A 25,576-nucleotide genomic window follows, 5' to 3' on the forward strand; every position below is an offset into this window, starting at 1 on the left:
ATCAGAATAATAACTTCATTAGTTAAACGACGCAGGGTTTTTAAAAAAAAAAACATTTATTGTATTATTTTAATGACGGAATAGAAAGTGTCTTACTGCGTAACATACAGCCTTTTGGTGAAGAACTTCTGTGGAAACATTTTTTGCTGCGTAATGGTTGGTGTGGCGCGTCATTGCGCTCACCATATCAGCACCGAGTTTTACACGGTAGAATGACACAAGTGTCAGGAAATAGTTAATGGAAGACACTGCAGTAGTCTCTCTCTCTCTCTCTCTCTCTGCTGAGTCAGAGGCATGGGTCGATGCCTTCATTGGCTCTGTCCTTGCATCACACCACTCAGAGTTTGGGGATGGGTGGGGGTATACTGAACAACTGTGGAGGCTGCCCTTGAAAGGCATTCAACATTTTCAGAATACTGTATTGTGTCAGAATCTATTAGAAAAAAACCTCTTTCATAGAGAGTTTTTCACAAGTTTAAATTTGTAAGGAGACTAAACATTTGCTGAAAAGTGTTGCATTTTATGACACTGATGTCAATCATTAAAATCCGTTTCTATAACTGATTGCATACCACAACAAATTCAGCAGAAATGTGGAACACAAACACAATTACTTCACAGCCGAGGCTGTTCAGTGATTCTGAAAAACATGTAACTGTGAAACTGGACTTGAAAACATTTCTTGAATACTTACCAAACCATGGACTGTGCCTGCTTTGTGTACCCACAGGAGACAATTCACCAGCTGGACAATGAACTCAAACACCAAGTGGGAGATGGCCCGTCACCTGCGCGAGTACCAGGACCTGCTCAATGTCAAGATGGCCTTGGATATTGAAATTGCTGCATATAGGTGAACTATGAACTATGCAGCTGCAATAGTCAAGTATTTATGTATTTATTTATGTTTAGAAAATGTTTAGAGAAGACAGTTCATATTGCATTGTTAACCAAAAGTACATACAACATTTTCAAGCATCTTTATTACTACCTTTTTGACTCCCATTAGGTCTTTTTCTGAAACAGTCTGAGATAAATAATTTCTAAATTTCTCATCTCCAGGAAACTCCTAGAGGGAGAAGAGACACACTTCAGCACTTTCCCTTATCGCCATGCGTCTCCTCCAAAATTTCCAAGCCTAAAGATGCTCCAAAGCTTAAAGTGCAGCACAAGTTTGTGGAGGAAATCATTGAGGAGACAAGGGTAGAAGATGACAAGGCTGACATTGATGAGGATCTAGCAGAGATAGCACAAGCTGTCTTCCACTCAAGAAGAGGAGGGAAGAGGAGAGGAGGGTGAGGAGGGAGGAGAAGGAGAGGAAGCAGAGGAAGCAGAGGGTGAAGGTCAGGATGAAGGTGAGGAGGAGGAAGAAGCTGTAAGCGCCACTGAAGCCAAAGTTAGCTCTAGTGCTCCCAGTAAAGAGGAAGAAGAGGAGGATGGAAAGAAGGTGATGAGAAGAAGGGAGAAGGAGAGGGTGGAGAGGAGGAAGAGAAGGAAGAGGAGGGTGAGGGAGAAGGAGAAGAGGAGGGAGAAAAGGGGGATGATGAAGACGGAGGCGAAGAGGGAGAAGGTGAGGAGGGAGGTGATGAGGAGGAAGTTGAGGAAACAGTCTTGTGCTCCAAAGCTCCAGAGTCTAAAACCTCTCCTGCCAAAGAAAAAGCAGGAGACAAAGAGGGCAGTGGAGGAGAGGAGGAGGCAGAGGAGGGTGGTTGAAGAGGAGGGTGATGAAAAGGATGAAGATGCAGGTAGTGACAAGGGATCCAAAAGTGGAGATGAGAAAGAGGAGAAAGAGGATGTAGACAAAGGCAAAAAGATAATGAAAAAGATGAGAAGAAGGGAAAAGAAAAAAGCAGAGGAAAAATCTGAAAAAGCTGCAGCTAAGACAGAGGCTGTGAAATCAGAAGCTGCTAAACCTGAGGCTAAGAAGGAAGAGGCTGCCAAGAAGTCAGAATCCCCAAAGGCTGGCTCTCCTAAGTCTGAATCACCTAAGCCTGAGTCTCCCAAATCTGAATCCCCAAAGCCTGCATCTCCTAAATCTGAATCTCCCAAGGAAGGCTCCCCCAAATCTGGGTCTCCAAAGCCGAGTTCCCCCAAAGCTGAGTCCCCTAAGAAGGAGAGCGCTAAACCTCCAAAGGAAGAGAAATCAGAGAAAACAGAAGACAAGAAGGTAGAAAAGAAAGATGTCGCAATGAACGGCGACATAGACAAGAGCAGCCCGGATGAGAAAGACAAAAAGACGAGGGTGACGTGATCGCCAACGGTGTCGACGAGAGCCCGGTGAAGGAAGACGGCAGCCAGAAAGTGGTGATCACCAAAACTGTGGAGACAATCACTACTGGAGAAGATGGATCCAAGCATGTCACCAAATCAGTTACCACTGTGACGGAGACGGTGAAGGAAGTGGAGGAGGTGCAGCAGGAGAAGCTGGTCTCCACCAAGAAGACGGAGAAGCACTCCACCCAGGCCGTCAAGCAGGTGACCGAGGCCGAGTGAGTGGACGAAGACAAGGAGGAGGAGGAAGAGGAGGAAGGATGGAGGGACCAGAGAAGAGGACACGAAGACAAGCAATCAACCCCAGAACTAACATAACAAAGAAAATCATACAGCTAGAGCGATGTATTAAAGATAACCACTCTCAAACATATGAAACCAATCATAGAGAGAAGCCAAAACCTAAATGCTAAAAACTTCAAAAATGCATGTTGAGTGAAAGCTTTAAATGGGCTTCGCTGCAGATGCGGCCAGGAGCAAGCGACTGAGACATTTTCTTCTATTTTTTCTTTCTTTCTGCAGTTCATGGGTGAGCTCAATGGGGGGAGGGAGGGGGGTTTCTGCATGCTAGCTCAGGGGAGGGGATTCATGTCCTCTCTTATGTGTATGTACGGTAGAACTACACTGTAAAAAGAGTAAATATGTAAAAGGAATAAATGCACTGTGGGTGGAGAGTGAGCGATATATTATTAGAGGTTTTTTGACTTTCAGTAAAGGGGAGTGGGGGACGCCAGGTGGGAGGGTCACATGTTCTGCTGAAGAAGCCTTAAATGACATGTGAAGATATCAACTGAGCCAAAAAGAAACAAACAACAAGTACACAAAACACAGTGAAGAAAGACCAGGGTAGTGATACGATGAACACATGATCATATACATCCAGTACCTGAAGCAGTTAAAGCTTAATGAACCTGAAAACTACTAGCCTTAAACATGCTTTCTATCAGTGTCTGTTATGTTTACCTGAGTGCAACTGAAAAAAACTTAACTGTAAATGCGCAGATACATGCATTCTTGTATGCATAGGATGGACTTGAATTTAAATACAGAAATAAATGAGGTGCTACTGTTTGCAATCCCATGACTTTACTCATCATGAACGATTTCCCAGCAGCATTTGCTCAATAAATGTCATAATGTAAAATATTCTTCTGTTGTCTTCTGTTGTTTTAGACTGTGTCATTCTATCATGTTGTGTTTTACAGATATTACGACCCCATCACAACCATCTTTAGAGGCTGTAAATAAATATATAAAAGAGTATAAGTCAGAAGTAGAGGCTTGTAGTGAAAAATGTACAATTATGAATCTTTTACATAAAAATCTTACATCCCTACGTGCACAGGTTTTAACACTTTAATGCTCATTTGTAATATACTCCTTAAGGTAATGCTAACTAAATATTAAAGGGTCAAAACACAGTAATGTCCTGTCAGAGAGCGATCTTTAATTGATTGCCATTCCAACATTTATTTCAATATAAAGCAGCTCCTTGTTTTGGATAATCCCTTATGTTCCAACTGAAGCAAAAATGAATTTAAAAGTAAAAACGTGGCACATTTAGCAACACTAATCTGTCACATTGTGTTTAAAATGTACTTTCAGAGAGATTTCAAATACCGTGCTTTGACCCCAAAAGAAATACATGAAAATGAGTTAAATAAAATAAAACTCACTAAAAATTATTGTTATGAAATTACATTGCAATAAAAGTCTTTGGCCAGGCAACTTTCACATTTAGGAAATTATAATAATATTAAAAATAATGCTGATAATAAAATCTATTGGCACCATCTATCATATAATCTGTAAACCTAGTGAAAAGGTTTGCTTAATATGAGGGAAAAAGTTAATAAAAGTACCCTATATAATCACAATAAATATTATCTGTAACAGCTAAAAGTACATCAATAATGTTATTATGAAAAAGTTTTCAAAAAGTCTCGTCATTTCAACCTGTTTCCATTTTGTTTTATTACGACTTCATGATTTATTTGTTGTAGGTGTAAAAACTGGGATAATGTTTGACCGATGACTCCAGTATATTTGCTAATGTTCTGCTGAAACCTTTCAGATTTACGTTCTGTTTGATGTGTGGGTGAGAAGCCTCGCCAAGAGTCCTTGCCAAGAGCTGTGGGCTCTGGAGGCAATGACAATTTTTGTTGCTGAAAGTCCGTCCATGGTAAACGTTTACTGCAGGGGCAGAGGCACGAGTACAGCTGCCAGTTAAATCAAAGAAAGAGATGGTAAAATACATTAGACAAGACAGATCGTAGATGTCTGACTTTTCAAGGAAGATGTAATTATATCAGTGCCAGAGCAGCATTTTTTCCCTACTTGAAAAATAAAATAATTCAATAAACAACACACAGGTTATGACTCACCAATATAAAATGAGATTCAGACTGTGGCACATTCATATTTCATGTCCTGGAAAGCAAACTGCACATTTTTATATTCATTAACCCATAAAGACCCAAACACCCACTGGTGACCAAAATCATCTTCCAATATAAAATGTTGAATACCTATTGATTCACTAATTCTATCAATACATGTAAATAATTGGTGTAAAATACAGTTTGTCATCCTTTCATGGTCATCAGATATGACTCATTTGGACATTCAGAGGCTCCATAGTTACCATGGAAACACCGTTATCTTCTACAACATTGATTCACCAGTAAAACCCATGGAGTTGGATCAGTGACAGTGGATGGAGACACTTGGTTTATGTTCAGTTAATGATAGATTTTATTGAAAAAGTCCCATTTTCTTCATTGTTCTCTGTTTCTGATATTATGGCAATTAACTTTAGTCTGAGCTTTTATGAACAGCTACATGATCAGTAAATTAAATATGGGGAAATACCTGACTTTTATTGAAGAAATGCAAAAGACAGAGGATAATATTATAAGAAATGGTGATAAATCACTTAAGAAAGGTTAAATACAGAGTAAAATTCATTTGGGAACTGCTGCAAAAATAGCAATGGGTCTTTATGGGTTAATATGTTTGTCTTATAGTTGTTTGTCAAGAAAAAACTTGTAAGCTCAGGAGTTCCATTGTATAATGCAGAGGCTCTGCTTTTGAAACAATCAAGGTCACCTCTTTTCATTTGACCCTCAAGGGCCTAAATTGCCAGTGGCCAAAAGCATCTTCATTCGTTCATTCATTCATTCATTATCTGAACTGCTTTATCCTCACTAGGGTCGGGGGGGTACTGGAGCCTATCCAGATACCTATGGGCAAAGGTGGGGTACACCCTGGACGAGTCACCAGTTCATCGCAGGGCTCCAAAAACCATCTACTGATCTAAAATGTTTGCAACTTTTGAACCATTAATTCTATCCATGCATGTAAATAATTCAGCTAAAATGTAGCTTCTCAGCATGTCAGCAGCATCAGATATGAGCCATCTGGACATTCAGAGACTCCGCAGTGAACATGGAAACTGTCATCTTCTACAACATTGACTCATTAGTAAATCATATGTAGTTTGACAAAAGGTGGTGGTTGTAGATGCTTATTTTTAAGTTCAATTAATAATATGCTTGGTTGAAAAGGGCACTTTTCACTTCAGTTTCCTCTCTTTTCTGATTTATAACCTTTGAATTTCCTGATATTTTCTGGCTATTTTAACCCCCACCCCCCCCCAAAAAAAAAAACAAAAAAAAACAAACAAAACATAACAAAAAAAAAACACACACACAAAAAACAAAGAAACAAAAACAAAAACCAAGCTTTTACATATGCATGATTTAATTTGCATATTCGAAAAGGAGTGGGAGGAAGTATAATTTATTTAACCCCCCTCCCCCTTCTCCACACAACAGTCTATCCTTTAGTTTCCTGTCAGCATAATATATGAAAAATCAAGTCCCTTAGATTTTTGTAAGTTATTAACCTCACTTATCATCCTCACATACACATACATAAACACCCATACTGACATACTAGAAAAGTAAGAAAATGCTCAAGTACATACAACATACATACACATACATACATACATACATACAAACATAATCATACATACATACATACAACATACATACATACATACATACATACACATACATACAACAACATACATACATACATACATACATACATACATACAAACATACACAAACATACATACATACATACATACATACACATCCATACATACACAAATACAAACATACATACATACATACATACAAACATACATACACATACATACATACACATACTAACATACATACATACATACATACATACATACATACATTACATACATAAACATACATACTACATACATACATACATACAAACATACACACATACATACAACCAAACATACATACATACATAATCCTTGAAGGCAACACAAATGAATACACAATAAAGTAAACAATGAGACAAAGTAAACAACAACAGCAATCAAACAAATAACAATCACCAAACACACAAAAACAAGGGACAAACAAACTAAGACAGGACAGAATATTAATGTAACAAAGTATTCAGACCCTCTATCTTTGCACTAGGACCATACGATCTGTTCATACACCAGTTTAAATCTGTGGATATTTTGGCATTTCTTGTGTTGGCTATCTAGACTGTTCCAAAGTTTCACTCCGCATACAGACACAAAAACGTTTACAAGTTTGAAATTTGGGTAATGACATCTACATGTTCAGAAAATTAAATGTAGGAAAATACCTGATTTATGCTAAAAATACAGAGAATAAATAATAAATAGGGATAAATCACTTAGGAATGGTTAAATGCAGAGAAAAATCCATCTGGAAGTCCCCACAAACATAATTCTAGGTCTGTAAGTGTTAAAGAGTGAAAAGCCTGCAAAAGGTGGTCAAACACACCAACCTGATCACTGAAAGTCACTGTTTTCAACTTGTCACATCCATTCTCAGTCTATTACTGTCAGAATATACAGCTGTAATAAACAGTTTAAAGCTTGGCTGTGTTCCTGAACAGATGCTCATGGAAATAAGTAAATCAACATAAGTGCTAATGTACTGTGAAGCAAGAGTAATATGAATTTTATATGTTAATCCATAAAGACCAAAAGAGCTAATATTGTAGCAGTTCCCAAATGAATTTTACCTCTATTTTTAACCTTTCTTAAGTGATTTATCACAATTTTTTCACATATTATGCTCTGTATTTTGCATTTTTAAGTACAAATTAGGTATTTTCCGAGCAATTGATTCACTGATCATGTAGATGTTCATAAAAGCTTAGATTAAAGTTGAGGGTTATTTTATCAGAAACAGAGAAAATTGAAGAAGAAGTGTCTTTTTCAGTCCAATCTCTCATCAACTGAAAATACACTTAATGTGTCCATCCACTGTCATTGATCCAACTCCATGGGTTTTACAGGTGAATCAATGTTGTAGAAGATGATGCTGTTTCCACGGTAACTACAGAGCCTCTGAACATCCAATTGGGTCATATCTGATGACCATGAAAATGAATAACTGTATTTTACACCAATTATTTACATGTATCAATAGGATTAGTGGATGAACAGGTATTAAACAGTTAATCAGTAGATGGTTTGTGTCATCGGTGGCTGTTTGGGTCTTTATTGGTTAAAATAAGGTGTAAGGAGTCGAGGTCAGCACATTTACGCAAAGATCTATGTAATATTAAAATATCATATCATTATCCATGAATCAGGTTTGTAAAGGGGAAGAAAATGAAACTGATGAGGTAAGTTGGATGAGTGATATAAACGATATACAAATGGAAAAAATGAAAGAATCATTGCATTTTGAAGACTGAAAACATCTGGAATTAGTGCAATAAAGAAGAAGACAGATGGTTACAGGATATTATAGCTGAACTGTTTACTTTCTAGAGCCATGAGTGACATTAAGCATCCAAAAGTAATGAGCAATACTGGTGGAGAGCATCAGAATCATTGTGATAGTTTGCCTAATGTATGACAGCCAATGTTATTATTAGTATCTTATTTTTTAAGATGATTTGAGGTGTGAAAACTGAAGATATTCATGATTTTGACCAGTTTTCTGCAAATAACTGCTCCGATTATTCGCTCTGATTTTGACAGTTGTGTATGGAATGGTCATATATATAAACTCACAGGCCTATTAATGTCGAAAGACCTTTTCCAGAACCTTCCCACAACTTATGTACAGGTATATACTAGAGGTGTACTGTCTTTAACATTAGCAGGCTCTCACATAGACTTACTGGGATTATAGCTATAGAACAGGGGTGTCAAACTCATTTCAGTTCAGGGGCCACATTCAGCTATCTTTGACCTGAAGTGGGCTGAACCAGTAAAATAATAACATAATTATATAGAAATAATGTCTACTCCAAAATTTTCTCTGTGTTTTAGAGTGAAAAAAGTAAAAATTACATGATGAAAATGTTTACATCTGCAAACAATCCTTTCAAACATTGTGAATAACATGAACAAACTGAAAAAATAAGTGTAATTTTAACAATATCATGCTTCAGTTGATCATTTACACATGTACATTATATACTTACAGATCACAGTAGGTCTGTAAATACACAGAACATTTAGTAACAGGTGGAATATTGTTAAAATTGCACTTACTTGTCTGAAAACATTTCAGGTTGTTCACATTTTTTGTGAAATTATACTTTTGTTTTAGTGTAAATACATGAAAATATTTACATTTACAAAGAGAAAAATTGGAGTTGTGAGTATTTATAGGTTATTGGGTAGTATTTTACTGATCTGACCCATTTGAGATTGAACTGGTTCGAATGAGGAACCTGAACTAAAATATTGTTAATATCTTAGTGGAATTTTTGCATTTCACAAATTCATCCCAAGGGCCAGACTGGACCCTTTGGTGGGCCGGATTTGGCCCCCGGGCTGCATGTTTGACACCTGTGTTATAGAACATTGTGTTTAGGTGTTAAAAAATCCAAACCAGTGACAGACATTACTTTTAGAAGTGTTTATTTATCCACCAAAACACACACATACATTCAGCCTTTAATGTTACATTCAGCAGGCCAACACCGCCGTGGACTTATCTGGATATTGGCAAGCAGATAACCTTGATTTGTTGCTGTAAATGGCTATTGAACTGTTTTGTTTGAGCACCGTGTTAACAAGCAGACTGGAGAGCCTAGTGGAGAAGCCTCTACTGGAAATCGAGTTGAGGATTGTATGTGGACACTGAAACTTGCTGAGGCTTGTTGCTTACTTCTTCCCCTTTGTGTCATCTTTGCTCTTTACTTCTGCAGCTGCGGGTTTGTCTGCTTTTTCATCAGATTTCTCCTTTTTGGCATCAGCTTTGTCGTCTTTTTTGGGAGCAGCTTTTTCCTCTTTGTCATCGGTTTTGTCCTCCTTCTTGGCATCGGTTTTGTCTTCTTTCTCTTCAGCCTTTTTCGGTTCTTCCTCCTTTTCTTCTTTTTCTTCTTCTTTCGTCGGCCTCACCTCCTTGTGCTTTTTCTTCTTCTTCTTGTGCTTCTTCTTTCACTTCGGCCTCCTCTTCCTCACCTTTGTCATCTTTCTCTCCTTCGTCTTCTGCTGTTTCCGCTCCTTCCTCCTTTTGCTCTTCCTCATCACCACCTGTATGAAAAGATGAAAATTGGAATATTAAAAGCTTAAAATTTCACCATGACCTCTGACCTCTACTTTCAACATTTTAAGTTGTGCTAACCCTCCTCTTCCTCCTTAGTTTCTTCATCTCCTTCTTTAGCCTCCTCTTCCTCTTCTTTCTCTCCTTCCTCCTCCCTCCTTCTTCACCTTCTTTCCTCCTCCTCCTCCTGTCCTTCTTCTGCTTCTTCCTCTCCTCCCTCTTCCTTCTCCTTCTCCTCCTCCTCCTCCTTCACCTCCTCTTCCTCCTCTTCCTCTTCAGCAGGTGGGCTGGCCTCTGCTTGCTGGGCTTGACTGGCAGAGATGATCCCTTCGGTGGTGCTGACACTGGAGCTGAGCAGGCGTGATGTCACCAGGTAGGAGGTGCCGGAGCTCAGGCTGGAGAAAACGGGTCGGCTGAAGGACGGCGCTGACAAACTGTGGCCGTACAGAGACGACACTCCTCCGGCCACGCCTACGTTGAAACGAGACTCCTCCCCCTCCAGGAGCTTCCTGTAGAGGTCGGAAGAAGGAAGGTCATCAGTAAATGAGCTCTCTGTTCAGTCAAAGTCATTATTTAACTGTGACACAAACATTTAGAACAGATTAGGATCAACTGAAGCTGATGATTGATGATCTTTTTACATGCGTCAGTAAAAGACTCCTTTGTCATGACAACAGTTTTAGTTCAATTTAATCTAATTCAAAAAGAATGATTTAAAACAAATGACAAGAATCACAGCTTTTCATTCAACTTGACAGATGAGTTTTTTAAATGTTCTGACTGAGAAGAAATAACATCTAAATTGGTTCACAAAAGTTATGTTTGTTTCCTGTACTATCTTTATTTATTCCTGTTTGCGTAGCTACATACTGCTGTATTATTTGACTTAATAGAATCATCATCATGAGCTTGAGACTTTCCTTTGACAAACACACATGTGTATTTTTATGTCACAATCACCATCACAACAGTTATTTGGATAGTGTGTGATTCTTCTGTTATTGTCTTTCACCTGTATGCAGCAATCTCAATGTCCAGAGCCATTTTGACATTCAGAAGGTCTTGGTATTCCTTAAGGTAGCGAGCCATTTCCTGTTTGGTGCCCCTAAGCTCATTCTCCAGCTCTGCTATGGTATCCTTAAATAGAAGACAAAGTTAACGTCCTTATTACTGTAACATGTAACATAATAGGCCTTTATGTGAAATCAAGGCTAAATATACTTTGCAATGCAATGCAGACTGTATCACATTCCAATAAAATACATTTAACACTCACGTGCATTGCTGCTATTTCAGCACTCTGCTTCTCCTCCATCTCATGTAGCTGTTTCTCCAGGGATTCGTTGAAGCCCCTGCATGCATCGATCTCCAGCAGTCGGGTCTGCAGCTGGCGTCTGTACTCCCCTGCTTCATCCTTGGAGCTCTTCACGGCGTCAGTGTGCTGGGCGACAGTTTCAGTCAGAGAGCCCACCTTCCCTCTGAACCACTCCTCTGCCGCCTGCATGTTCCTCGCTGCCAGCCTCTCATATTGGGCCCTTATGTCCCTAAGGGCCCCAGACAGGTCAGGAGCGGCGGCCTCAGATTCGACTGCAACCTGGACCCCCAGATGGACTTGGGCCTGCAGCTCGGCCAGCTCTCCTTCATGAATCCTCTTGAGGAAGGCCAGCTCTTCCAGCAGAGATTCAACATTCTTTTCCAGCTCGGCTTTGGCCAAGGCAGCCTGGTCAGCCTCACGACGGGCCTCCATCAGCCTGCCCTCAGCTTCTTCACGAGCCACACTTCCTCCTCATATCGACCTTGCAGGGCGCTCAGGGTCTGCTCCAGTCGCTCCCTCTGGCTGAGCACAGCCTGCTGTTCTGCTCTGGCCTCATCTACGGCGGCTCTCAAGGACCGGGCCTCTTGCTCATACAGTGCTCTCAGGCGGGACGGTTCGGTGTGCCTCTGCCTCAGCAGCAGCAGCTCTGCCTCCAAAGCACGATTCTGCTGCTCCAGTTCACGCACTCTCTCAATGAAGCCGGCAAATCGGTCGTTGAGATCCTGCAGCTGGGAGCGCTCCTGGGTGCGTACGGTGCGGAACTCTGAGCTGATCTGGGCTGCCTGGCTGAGCTCCAGCTCCAACGAAGAGGCTGGTGGTGAGGAGGAGAGAGCAGCACCCGGCTGGGAGAAGTACTGCAGACGGGAAGAGGACAACGGGGAGGCGTGGGAAGAGTAGACGGAGTGGGTCCTCCCTCTGGTCACCACCACACGAGGGGGAGCTTCCACATACCACCGTCGGTATGAAGAGGTGGAATAGTAGGGGTCATATCCGATGCTACTCATGGCTGAGTGTTGGGAGGACAGGCTGCTCTCCCTCTCCTCTTATTGTGTGTGTGTGTGTATGTGTGTGTGGAGGTGTATGCAGGGCTCAGTTTAAGCCTCGACTGCTCACTGCTGCAGCAGAGTGCGCTTTTATAGCAAGACACTGAGCTCTGACGCAAGCGCTTTCCCCAAACTCTGACAATGCAGGCTTGGTAGTCTTACACTGCAATGGCAAAAAGAGACAGAGAGAGGAACCCTGGGAATTAGTGGGGTGGACTGGGTGAAAAATGTGAGGGTTAAAGACAGATCGAAGAAATAACAGGTGAAAAAAGGTGACAAAATGATCTATTACAACCCTGGACTTTCCTGTTTGTTTAGTTACAAAGTTTACATGAACATCAACATCTAAGAAAGACAGTTTCTTAATATTTTTATTATGAAAACATCCCAGTTTACCACAGTGCATGAAAAAACAGATGAGCAGATGCAAAGATAGAAATCTCTGGTGCCACTGGCATGACACCAGGATTTTCCCCATTAGTTGTGAGCAAAGCAGTGGCACATTTTGCAGAGAAGGCAAACATAGCATTTTATACATGTAGTGCTTCAAACATATTTGAATGTAAGTCGTGTTTTCCTCACTGCAGGAGAAAGGGAAGGAGGGAGGGGATGTCCTGATTCCACAGCAGTGACACAGCTACTCCCCTAGTGGTGGAGAAAGGAACAACAGCCATGACCTCAAAAGGCCTGCATTGATATGTACCTCAATAGTGGGTGGGACATGAGGACACAGTCATGTGTCATGTGAGGCTATGGCGAAGCACTTTTGGTTACAAATGCAATTAAAGGAGATAAAAGGCATTAAAAGACAGTTTTTTTTTGCAGAATTAACTGATTTCACCAGGATGCGTGTCTGTTTGCATTTGTTATGTCAAAACTGCCTGAGCTATTATGTCCAAGTGAGGATGGAAAGGTTCATAAGTTAAATATGAAGAGTGGATGTCAAATTGATGAAACCCAGCATCTATTTACTTCAACTCACTGGTAGGGATGCGCCAATACCAATTATCAGTAACTGGTCCGATACTCAGCGTGTGCTTGTATTCCAACTTTAAGTGCAGCAGATACGCAGCAGAGGAGTAATGTCAGCAGTGTGGAGATTTTTCTAAAAAAGATGACAGTGACAAAATTAACGGTGACTGCAAGTAACGTCAAAGACACAGAGGGATACAGACAGACCGTTCTGTCCATCCTCTGCGACCATTCCATCTGTTTTCCAGGTGCTCACAGATGCGTACCCAGACGGAGAATACCACCAGGAACCGTGGAGGTAGAGGATCTGTTCAAAGAGCGACTGTGTGAGTTAGAGAAAAACTGCTGACATATTTAAGACAACTACCCTCATCAATATCAACATTGGTATCCACATTAGTGTTCCCTCTGTCATCCCCGTGTTTTTTATTACTGACTTTCTTCTTCCCAAAAACTTTACTCTTCTTCGTGGTATTTGTCCAGTATGGTTAATTCAGAGTGGCGCCCCCTGGTGGATTGATTGAGAAACCTCATTCCAACACATTAAATGTCCGTAGCAGCACTTTGTTACAGTCAGACTAATGACAACGACAATAAAGCACATTTTCAAAAGTAACTAAAAACTGTAATGGTATCATTAACTACTCATATCAGTACTCAGTATTGGCAAGTACTCAAATGTAAGTACTTGTACTTGGTCTGGAAAAAAGTGGTATTGGTGCATCCCTACTCACTGGCTAAGCATTTGTACATTTTGTTTCCAGGTGGAGTTGTGCTGTATTTGGTAGCTAATAGATGACTTTAAACATTACTCGTATCAAGTATCAGTTCATCGCTCCAGCTCTCAAGTCAGCAGTTTCCCCTGTTGTGGTGTGTAGTTTTGTTCTGGTCAACCACCCACCATACTCACCTGATTTGGCACCGTTTGACTTTTGTTTCGTAACATGAAAAAATAAATCATTTGGCTGGAGAGAAAAAACTAAAGAAATGACAAGGTTATATCTGCCTGTGAGTCGTTTCTTTTTCTTGCCTTTTGAGATGAAAGCTTCAAAAGGATTCAAGGACTGCAGTGCGGCTGGAATAAATGCGTGGACCTCGCATGTGAATATGTTGAAAATAACTTATACAATGCCTTGTACTGCAAAGGCATGAAAAACCAACATGAATATCTTAGCCTATCTGTATACGCAATATATTCTTTTGTGTTTTATATGTTTCACAGTGCAAATGAAAAAAGAATTACTGGAGGAGCTTCTTCGCTTGTCAGGTTATACCTTTAAAGATGAACAGTTCCTCTTATATGTAGCACAGATAATATAACAGATCAATAACACCCATTTGCTGACATGCACTTCCTTTTCCTCTGTGAATGGAATATGTTTTTTAGCAGATCAGTAAAAGATGATGGTTAGAAACATCCTGCAGCTGATAGGAGACTTAAGTCCATGCACAGAACAAGTGTATTGCAGTGGGTTGCAGCATTATCTGTGTTTGTGTATGCGTATGGAGCACTAAGTGTGTGTGTGTGTGTGTGTGTGTGTGCATGATCTATAGCGTGTGCTCCAGTAATATGCCTATGCAGCAAAGGCCCCCAGTACCTACCAACAGCACTGTGTGAAAACAGAAGCAGTGGTAGTGGGAGGTGGGGGACTTCAGTGAAAGCTGCATGGACTATACTGCAGGCTGAGTCATCGTAACAGTTTTGATCACACAAACTCCCCTGTGTACACTTATTCCCAACCCAACAGCAATCTGACAATCTGCAGCAGGGCGATTCTTTACAGACAAGAGGTTTAATAGACCTGAGGAAATGAGACAGTGACTTGAGCATTAACTTGTCTTCCCACACAAATTAAATCACTTGCCACATGTTCTGTCTATGAAGCAGACTGTCGTAAAGGCTTAGTTTAGGCATTAAAACTGTTTTTGATAAAGGACCTGTTAATTCACTGTCACTTTTAACCTTCCTCTTGTGTTAGCTTTCTGTCACCATCTCTTATGTTAACGGCGTTTTTTGACCCATGTCTTAAATCAGCTGTAAAATACACTAAAACAATTATCTGTCTGTCCAATTTGTTTCTCATCTCTTGGTTACCTTGTTAGGTTTCCTTACCCATGATAATATTGTTTTAATATTTTTGGTGTGAGCCTCTGGGCCTTTTTTTTTTTTAATAGTATACCCCTCGATGTGCACTCTGCAACTCTGCAACTCTATACTGCATTGACTTCACATGTGTGGCTATGCCTGTCTTTGCTTGTTTTGTTTTTGTGCAGGTCAACTGGATAACAAGGCAAAATGAGAATCCAAAAGCTCACGATTGTTAGAGGAGCTGCTGTCAGTGTGTTAGCTGACAGTGCATCTATGATTTCAGTACTGGCTCTAATTATTGTTTTTATTTTTTATTTTTAACTGGTCAAAACTGACCTTAACAACATAAAGGTCATAATTTCAACCAGTGCATTTCATAATTTTGTGGAACAAAAAAAATGTAATCCTTTGTTTAAATAGAAGTTCATGACAAAGTCAAAAAGCCTTGATGCAATAAATACATTTTATGTGGCTCTTTTATGCATTTAAAACCTAAAATTGGTCTGTGCCGACCCTAACACAAGAGGAAGGTTAAGCTGATGAGAGCTTTGAGTACCGTTTCAAAGACATGAGGTGGGGGTTAAATGGTTCATAATCTGTAACTGGAATATTTTACAGTAATAGTAAATGTGAAACTTTAACCCCTTCTTGTGTAACTTTATTAACAATTACACAAAAAACTTGTGTTGTTGCTGTGGTGTTGATCCTAAATTAAGTGGAGATTGTTCATTTGAATATAACCCTACAATAACTAAGGTGCAAACTAGCAATTAGGCATCATTTGCATAATTGTCATAATAGCAATTAAACAAATTTTCCAATCTCAGGTATGTAGACTATTTTACTGAAGCTCTTATTGATCAGTTCTTCCAGTCAACAATCCAAACAAAAACAAAAATGATCCAAAATCAGTAGAATGTCATGAAATTAATAACAGTGTTACAGAAATAGGGCTTTGAAACTGATCCACATACAAGGAAACGTATGTGCATTCACAGAGTGTTGAACAGCACCTCATTACACAAACAGTGGAATATTGAGGCAGATTTGCAGCAAAAGTCTTCAAGGGGTTAGAACAGTGGTTCCCAGACATTCAAAACGGAGACTTTTTTTTTTGTTGCTGAAATTAATTTGTTTTTGATCATGTAATAGTTTGCTATACTATGTTACAAATAAACAATTTTAGACGACATTTAGTCTATATAATGTATATTATTATGGACAGAGGCAGAAAAGCCAGGTGTAGATTACTGCACAAAGTGAGAATTTTATTTTCCTTGGTCAGGATATGTAGTCAGTCCAGCTTGGATTTACAAGGCTGACAATTAATACGAACAAATAATAACTCAAACTATGAATTATGAAAGAGCTGCAGCATCTGAAACTGACCACAATGAACATTTGAAAGATAAACAGTACCACAGTGCTTCAGTTTCAGCTTCACAATTTGTCATGTCTTTTATGGATTGGGGTTGTCTCTGTCAACTCACCATATATTTTTTATTAGTATGTTTTTGTTTTTTTTTTCTAGAAATTTCAGGCAACATTATTTGAATTCCAGGTGACCCCACATGGGGTCCCGCCCCAAGGTTGAAAAAGACTGGGTTAGAGGCTAGATAGCTGTCTATACTATATTCATCATAAACTCTTCAACCTTTTCATGTTTGGTTGATCATTGTGTTTTTGTCTTGTCACAGAGTGTCAGGACATGATGAGTACACTAATTATGCTGCAAAAAAAGCAACTAAAACATTTTACATACCTGCAGAGGATGCTATTTTACTCTATGCAACATGAAAAAAGACAGCCCATATTAATGAGCCTATGCCCCAGTTTGGCATTAAGCCTGGTGTTCCATTAATATTATATTTTTGGACTATAGTGTTTCTTTTCATCTCTATATATGGATCATAATGTGATTTGAAGGGACAAGAGACATGACTTTGTTTGACAGCGCAGCTTTGGCATTGTGACTTAGTTTTTGAGCTTTATCAGCATATTTATCTCTGTACATTTTGGTACAGTACAGAATTCACATCAGTGATACTGCAGGATATTTGGCTTCATTTTCTATGATTCTCCCACAGAATTTGGCCATATTCCTACTGTACATAACATATGTCTAACCACTGACCACAGTAAAATTAAAGTGTGTTGTATTATGTAAGAGGACAGAATCATGACCTTTTGGTTTGCAGCCAGTGCTATATAATATGTGCAGCTGGAAGTTGTTGGCACAATTATATCAAGTAAAAGTACATTATCTGACATTAAATAAGTTGGCATACTAGTATGACTTTTATTACATTGTATTTTATGTTTACGGTGGACAGAACATTTACTGCTGCATGTTAAGAAACAATTTGTGTAAATTATACCAGAGCAACTCCTAGAGGTGGTGGAAAGACATAGCAGACTTTAAACATTTAAGACAAGGCTGAAGCCTGACAGTATTAGATATTTTGGATGGGTGTTTGCACAAAGAATGTTCCAAATCACATATACAATTTTCCCTTTGCTAGTTTTTAATCTATACCAACAGCACTAATTGTAGTAAGTGTACTGAAGGCTATTGTCACTGTACTAAGTAGTGGCAGCAGGTCTAGCAGTCATCTGGTTGCATCATTTTTACTGCAGAGGAAGTTTATACTGTACGCAGCTGTGTTTTGGCAGTAAACAGTAGCTGTCACCAGTGGGTTGTCCTCCACCACAGAGCTACAGCCGAGTGGATCTACAGCAGGGGTGTCAAACTCATTTGAGTTCGGGGGCCACATACAGCCTAATATGATATGAAGTGGGCTGGACGAGTAAAATAATATAAATAATAGGATAAGAACTTTAGAGTGAAAAAAGTAAATTCCGCAATAAAAATGTTTACATTATGAATTGTACTTGAACATAACATGAACAAATATGAACAACCTGAAAATTCTTTAGTAAATAAGTGCAATGTTAACAATATTACACCTTAGTTCAGTGGTTCCCAACCTTTTTTGGCTCGTGACCCCATTTATCATCTCAAATTTCTAGCAACCCCAGACATTCAAAATGGAGACAGCTTTCCTTTGAGATGTCCTAGCGGGGCCAGGCAGGCGAAGAAATCTTTCCATTCTCTGTTCAGCCCGTTTTTTTTTTTGACTGCGACTGTGTCTGGGCAGATTGAAGCGTAGTAACGCATGCGGTCACATGATCAGGTCAATCAAGATATGCTCTCTCAGATATTTTATCCTGCATTTGATTTGAACTTGATTTTAGTAGGAAAAATGTGTGGTGTTTTAATTATAATGAAATATATATTGAGTCATTAAAAAAATATTTTTTATTAGTAATTTATTATTATTTTTTAATCAATTCCTAGAAATTTCAGCCAACCCCATTTGAATTCCAGGCGACCCCATGTGGTGTCCCGACTCCAAGGTTGAAAAACACTGCCTTAGTTTATTATTTATACATGTGAATCACAACTTAGAGATCACAGTGGATCTACAAATACACAAAACACTAAATAACAGGGAGAATATTATTAAATTCCACATACTTCTCTTAAGACATTTCAGCTATTCACATTTTTTGTACAAGGCTAGTCTGTAAATGTAAACATTTTTGAGTAATTTAACCTTTTTCTACACTAAAACAAAGAGACAAATTTACAGTTTTCATTATTTATAGGTTATTATGATAGTATTTTACTGGTCTGATCCACTTTAGACTGAAATGACCTAAAATGATTTTAACATCCTTGATTGTTAATATTTTCAGTGTAATTTTGCATTTCACCAATTCATCCCAGGGGCCGGATTGAACTCTTTGGTGGGCCAAATTTGGCCCCCGGGCCGCATGTTTGACACCTGTGATCTATGAGTTTCATTATCTTTATTATTCCTAATATACCTTGCAAAGTTGATTGCAGTGTAATGTGCTGTAGTTTGTCTTTATGTGTTGAAGCTGTTCGTCTCAGACTGTTCACCTCTCTGCTACCAACTCTGATCTTTACACTTTTGTTCCACAGATCTCAGTTTAAAAGTCATGTTGCTATTTTGGCCTAATGTCTGACCTTTGGCCTTCCCAGACACCATATGTCCTCCCAACCCGGCAGACCCCTGGTCCTGTTGGCCGGGCCCATTTGTCCATCAGAGCATCCATGTGTCTCATAGGTGGAACGTGAAGGGGGCCTGTCTGCTATGCACAGCCACCGTCCACGCTGCTATAAAAGAGTTTGGTATGCTGGCTTAGGCCCACTGTTGGTCAGCCAGTGTGTGAGTGCACAACTTAGAAGGGTGGAGTGTGTTGTGTAGAGTTTAAGGTAAACTCAAGAGAAACACTGCAATCATGACTGCTGTTCATCGTCTGGTTATCGTTCGCCACGGTGAGAGCGCATGGAACCAGGAGAACCGTTTCTGCGGCTGGTTCGATGCTGACCTCAGTGAGAAGGGTATGGAGGAGGCCAAGCGTGGAGCCCTGGCCATCAAAGAGGCAGGCTTCAAGTTTGATGTCTGCTACACCTCCGTGCTTAAACGTGCTGTCAAAACCCTGTGGACCATCATGGAGGGGACCGACCAGATGTGGCTGCCTGTGATTCGTAGCTGGCGTCTGAACGAGCGCCACTACGGAGGCCTCACCGGACTCAACAAGGCCGAGACGGCTGAGAAGCACGGTGAAGAGCAGGTGAAGATCTGGCGCCGTTCCTTCGACATCCCACCTCCACCCATGGAGAAGGACCACCCTTACCACAAAATCATCAGCGAGGTAAGACAAGGAGAAGATGAAATACTGTAATTCCAAAAGTAGAGGGCATTCATCTTGCAGTATTGTTGTTACACACTCTATCACTTATATAACTTCAGTGGGAGTAAACACTTCTGTTCTTCATTCTACCTTCAGTCCCGGCGTTACAAGAACCTGAAGCCTGGTGAGCTGCCCACATGTGAATCACTGAAGGACACCATCGCCCGTGCCCTGCCTTTCTGGAATGAAGTCATTGCCCCTGAAATCAAAGCCGGGAAAAACGTCATCATCGCTGCCCACGGCAACAGCCTCCGTGGCATCGTCAAGCACTTAGAAGGTGAGCATTACAGTTGTCAGGTGGGCAAAGTTTTACCCAAAAAAAAAAAAAAAACCGAAGAGAAGACTGAAGTGATGGGATACTGGTAAATGAACAGCACTAAATGGGTCAGATTCTAATTCTGGAACAATAATGAATTATACAAAAATCTGTCTGTGTATTTGCATACAACACCAAGACCTAAATAATCAGTGTGAGATTCTTTACACACACACACACACACAACACACACACACAGTTGTGGATGACAGTGCATAAAATAGCACTCAGGGACTGTAGAGCTCAGGGACAGGGCAGACAGTCATGAGCTCGGTTCCCGTTACAGTCATGACCTTTATGGAGAAAGGTTGTACGTTGTGAAGGAGTGGTAGACGTGGATGTGGGAGTCACACAGCCGGAGTCTAAAGGCCAGTGGCAAAGGTCATAGTTAGGAACGGTAGATTTCACAGTTCAGAATGTCTAAAAGTAGTAACCTTAAGTCAGTTCAGTAAGTGCATGATGGAACACAGGCAGCAGTGGGCAGTAGCTACATGTATGAAGCACAAATGATCAGTACTTGGACTTTTGTTCTATAAATGCTTATTCTGGGTTAATATTGTCGTTTCCATTCCACCACATTTGTCGGACAGTTTCAGTTACTTCTAAGACAAAGATTTTAAACAATGAATAAAATAACTTTCTAATGTAAAGCACATTGTTCAAGATTAAATATTTAATTATTTTCGCTGCTGATAGACAGCTTCACCAAATGAGGTTAAGATTTTTCCCTCTGTCTCAAAAGATTTTAGTCCAATAAATATTCTAATGGCATCAAATGATTAGAAAAAAGGCCATTAAGCAGAGTTGTGCATAATTTTGTTTTTATCTCTTTACTTTGTCTTCAGATTTAGAGTAAAAATGCTGCTCACACTGACACTTGTCATGTCATTTTATATCAGACTAAATGACTGCTTTCACTTCAGTACTTTAACTACTAGGGTTTTCCATGCAGCACTTTTTTACTTGTATTTATCGTATTGTACTGTAGTCTGTATTTTAACCATTAAAACAATCTTTTTGAGTGAAGGGACAGAGGACGTTGCATTACTGGGATACTGGAATAAATCCTCTTGAAACCCAGCAATGTATTTTTGTCCTCTGTAGGGGACAAGAGTCTCAAAGGACATTCCATAAAAAAACAAAAGTTGTATCTGAAAAACTTTGCAATCAAGACAATTATTAAATGTAAAAAAAGCCACAACTTATACTCGTCTGGATTTCAGGATATATTAATAAAATGTAATTAAATTTTGTTGTTACTTTTACTTGTGGTTATGAATACTTTTTCCAACACTGAACAAATTATAATAATAAATAAATAATAACTCTATATCAGGGGTCTCAAACTCATTTTCCTTCAGGGGCCACATTCAGCCTGATTTGATCTGAAGTGGGCTGGACAATAACATAACATATAAATAATGACAACTCTAAATTTTTGTCTTGTTTTAGTGTAAAGAAAAAAAAAACATTAAATTATGAAAATACCTACTTTTATAAACTATCCAAACAAAAAGATGTGAATAACCTGAAAAAAAACCCTGAAATTTCTTAAGAAAAATAAGTACAAATTTAACAATATTTTGCCTCAACTCATTTCTACATGTGCATTATGGATCAGATCTACAAAGACACTCAACACTTAGTAACAGACAGAAAATAGTTCAACATGTGCTTAATTTTCTTTAGACATTTCAGGTAGTTCATATTTGTTCGGTTATTCACATTTTATTGTTACAGGATAGTTTGTAAATGTACATATTTTCATAATTTCATGTTATATTTTGCACTAAAATAGAAAAAAATTGAAGTTGTTAATTCAAGTTTTTTTTCTTAATTCAAAATTTTTTGCTAAATTAAAGATTTTTTTTTTTGGCTTAATTCAAGATTTTTTTCCTTCATTCAAGCTAATTTTTTTTTTTTTTTCGCTTAATTCAAGACTGGAATTTTTGACTTTGCAAAAACATCCCAGGGGTCAGATTGGAACCTTTGGCGGTCCACATTTAGTCCCGGGGCTGCATGTTTGAGACCCCTGCTCTATATTATTCTCTACTGCTTGTTTGTTGTCATTTTTGTTTTTCTTACTGTATGTATATTTGTACATTTCCTTTTTTTTCCTTTTGTCTATTTGCCTCCCATACTTGCACTCTGCACCACAAGAGTTGTCTTTTAAATTTTGTTGTACATGTGTATAACAGCAATAAAAGCATTCTATTCTCTTCAAATCCAGTCAGATTTCATGTAGACCGAAGCCTACTAACACTATTACGGACCACGTGTCCTTCCCGTCCAGACAGCTTCCTATGCTATCAGTTACATTTCCCCTGTTCTGTCTGCTGATCTGCATGTTTACCTGTCTGCTCTGTCTCCCCAGGTATGTCTGATGCAGCCATTATGGAGCTGAATCTGCCAACAGGAATCCCCATTGTGTATGAGCTGGACGCAGACCTGAAGCCCGTTAAGCCCATGTCTTTCCTGGGTGACGAAGAAACCGTGAAGAAGGCCATGGAGGCTGTGGCCGCTCAGGGCAAAGCCAAGAAGTAAATCTGCCTAGGAGGAGGCAAAAAATGAACTGTTACCCCCTTTATCCTCTACATCAGTCCATCCTCGTACACACCTTCATTCCAAATGGGGGGAAATTTTAGTATTTTCCTTTGGACTTTTACAGCAAACGTGTCAAAATCAGCCTAAAAACACCCACTATCACTGTGGAAAAAGCTCAGCCCTTTTAAATTGTGGTCCAGCCCTATTTTAAGGGCCTCACCACCCTGGCACTACCAATAAAGAAGCCATGTTTTTATGTATTCCTGTGTCTGTTTATTTTTCGTCTTATTTCCTAATGTCTTCAAATTACATTGTCATCCTTATCTGTTACCCTGTCGGTTTCCCATTTGGAAAGTGGTGGTTTCAGCAAAGTGGAAAGGTGCTGTGAAATGTAATCCAGGATGTGGAGGGGAGGTGAGAGGAACATCGTCTGAGGGATAAGTCATCGGGTTCATCCTGGCAGGACTCCCACGGCCATGATGCAGAAGGAGTTTGTGTCGGAGGTCTGTGCTATAGTACTATCAGAAATAACCGGGAAACGTACACTCAAATAGCACACCTGCAGTAAAGCAGACCTTGTAACACCCTTGATCCATGTCCCTTAAGACCTTCAGAGGGATGACACAGGGAAAATTACAGTAACAACAATGTGTTTTTCCAGATATGAAAACAACACCTCCATCTACAGGACAAGAGGAGTCAGTAAACTGTTGAAAAGGTCAGAGATCATCAGCAACAAAACACCAAGTCAGGAAATATTATTTAAAGGAAAAAAGATTTACACTCAGGGATAATTTAAACACCACACTTTTGTACAATAACATTTTACATTTTTACCATTATCCTAGCATTTTTTGAGGATTTTTTTAGTCATAGATGTTTATGTAAAAAGACAGAAATCAATATTTTATTAATTTGTCTGTCTATCATTTATGCAAATATTTAAATGGTAAACTATAAAAGATTAATAAATGCTGTTATCCTCGTGATTCATTAGAAAGAAAGCCCACACATGCATTAAATGGATCCTGATTGTGTGTGTGTGGGGTCCTTTCTTGTCCATATATCAGCTCAGTGGGATGGGGGCCTAAAAGTATGGTAGTAACTGATAAAAGTACAACTGTCTTGCACTAAATTCCACAGGACTAGTCCTCACTAAAAGCACGTACTTGGTTCTGCTTCTACTTACAGAGCTTAAAACTGATAAAATAAGAAAAGATCCATGTGTTTATGTTTGAATTAGGTTGTTCACTATATAGTTTTTAGGTTTACTATGTGTGCTTGGTGTTCTATTCTTTTTTTAATTCTCATCTCTTGGAAAACACTTTGTAGAGTGTTGCCCCCTCACATTCTTCTGTCAATGTCTACAAGCTCTTCAAACTACTGAAGCAACCAATACATGACCAAAAGTGACTGAAAACTGTTTTATTCGTCTACTTCACAATATCTTAGAGAGAACTACTAATTAGTTACAGAACAGTTTTTATTTGTATGTAGTAGAATATTTATATACCTTCCAGCTAAATCCGGCATGTTTACATAAAGTAATGTTTTTTTGTACTGAGTGTTCATTAGTATTCATTGACCTCATCAGTGTTGTGTGTAACGAGTTACAAAGTAACGTGTTACAGTAACTTAAGTACTTTTTTCAGGTAAAAAGTAGTGTAACGCATTACTACTGAAAATTTGGTAACGAAATGTAGTTACTTTTTCAAGATCACACAACAGTACTTTTCTTAGGGACAGATTGGATTCTTTCCTATGTAAACATCTGGTAGTGAAACAGCTGTGCCTGTGCAATAGTCACGAGCTCTCATTTTACTTAATTTCACCAGGTAACTAAACAAGAGTTGGACAAGCCCGTATGTATTTTGTGTTCACCTATATACCCATAAGATGTATCAAGCCTATGTTATTTCATATTGTTTGATAGGGCTTAGTGGTGGTGTTGAAGCCAATAGTAGTCCAATGTTTTCTTGTCCAGTGCTCTGTTTGTGGCATTTTTTAAAACAAAGAGCACAAAAGAAATACCTGTTATGTCCACTATAGTAGAACTTTATGTAGCCCTACATATTAGGGAACAGATATGTGGTTCTGCCCAATGTCCAACAACATAAAATAACGTGAAAGTAACAATAACGTAAAAAAAAGTTACTTCACGTAGAGGGTAACTAGGCAAAGCAATGCATTACTTTTTAAAGAAGTAACGAGTAACAACCGTTACTTTTTAAAAGTAACTTCCCCAACACTGGTCCTCTTGAAATAAATAAAACATTTCCATTTTCATTATGTTTACTTTTTAGGAGCTTCGTTTTGGCTGTGTGAACACTGATCTTCCTGTTGTGTATTTAAACACTTGGGTAATGTGCAGTGATATAGTGTGTTATATAATAATTGTGTTTTTGCTGGAATTTCCCCTTGTGGGAACTGATAAGGAAATATCTTATCTTGTGTATTAATATGTGAATTCCCACCTACTGTCTTCCTATTCCATCCTGTGAAACCGTTTTGCTCCCTTTGCCATCACATGTAAATTTTTCTAGATCTGCCCCTGACGCTTTGTGTTGAAACATGCCATAAAAATAAACTACTTTAGTTGTTTTGGCAGGGGCTTCTCTGTAGAATTATGAGTGAGTT

At 39.2% G+C, this 25,576-nt stretch overlaps 2 protein-coding genes and 1 pseudogene across 2 annotated transcripts in view; 2 read left to right on the plus strand and 1 right to left on the minus strand.

Annotated features, from left to right (window-relative positions):
* Positions 1-2,935, plus strand: part of LOC115429097 (neurofilament medium polypeptide-like) — a 33,234-nt gene extending 30,299 nt beyond the window's left edge. Inside the window, 8 exon segments of the mRNA XM_030148345.1 lie at positions 731-762; positions 764-853; positions 1,063-1,115; positions 1,118-1,253; positions 1,255-1,436; positions 1,439-1,707; positions 1,709-2,236; positions 2,239-2,935. Of these exon segments, the coding sequence (XP_030004205.1) occupies positions 731-762; positions 764-853; positions 1,063-1,115; positions 1,118-1,253; positions 1,255-1,436; positions 1,439-1,707; positions 1,709-2,236; positions 2,239-2,493 (1,545 nt within the window). The 3' untranslated portion in view covers positions 2,494-2,935.
* A 6,295-nt stretch (positions 2,936-9,230) lies between these two features.
* LOC115429046 (neurofilament light polypeptide-like) lies at positions 9,231-12,277 on the minus strand (annotated as a pseudogene).
* A 7,265-nt stretch (positions 12,278-19,542) lies between these two features.
* LOC115429183 (phosphoglycerate mutase 2) lies at positions 19,543-23,199 on the plus strand. Its single transcript, XM_030148440.1, has 3 exons — positions 19,543-20,040; positions 20,176-20,356; positions 22,770-23,199. Exons 1-3 carry the CDS (start codon positions 19,624-19,626, stop codon positions 22,937-22,939), a joined length of 768 nt encoding a protein of 255 aa, XP_030004300.1. The 5' UTR covers positions 19,543-19,623; the 3' UTR covers positions 22,940-23,199.
* The last annotated feature ends 2,377 nt before the right edge of the window (positions 23,200-25,576 follow it).

Source organism: Sphaeramia orbicularis, chromosome 12, assembly GCF_902148855.1.
Source record: "Sphaeramia orbicularis chromosome 12, fSphaOr1.1, whole genome shotgun sequence".
NCBI lineage: Eukaryota > Metazoa > Chordata > Actinopteri > Kurtiformes > Apogonidae > Sphaeramia > Sphaeramia orbicularis.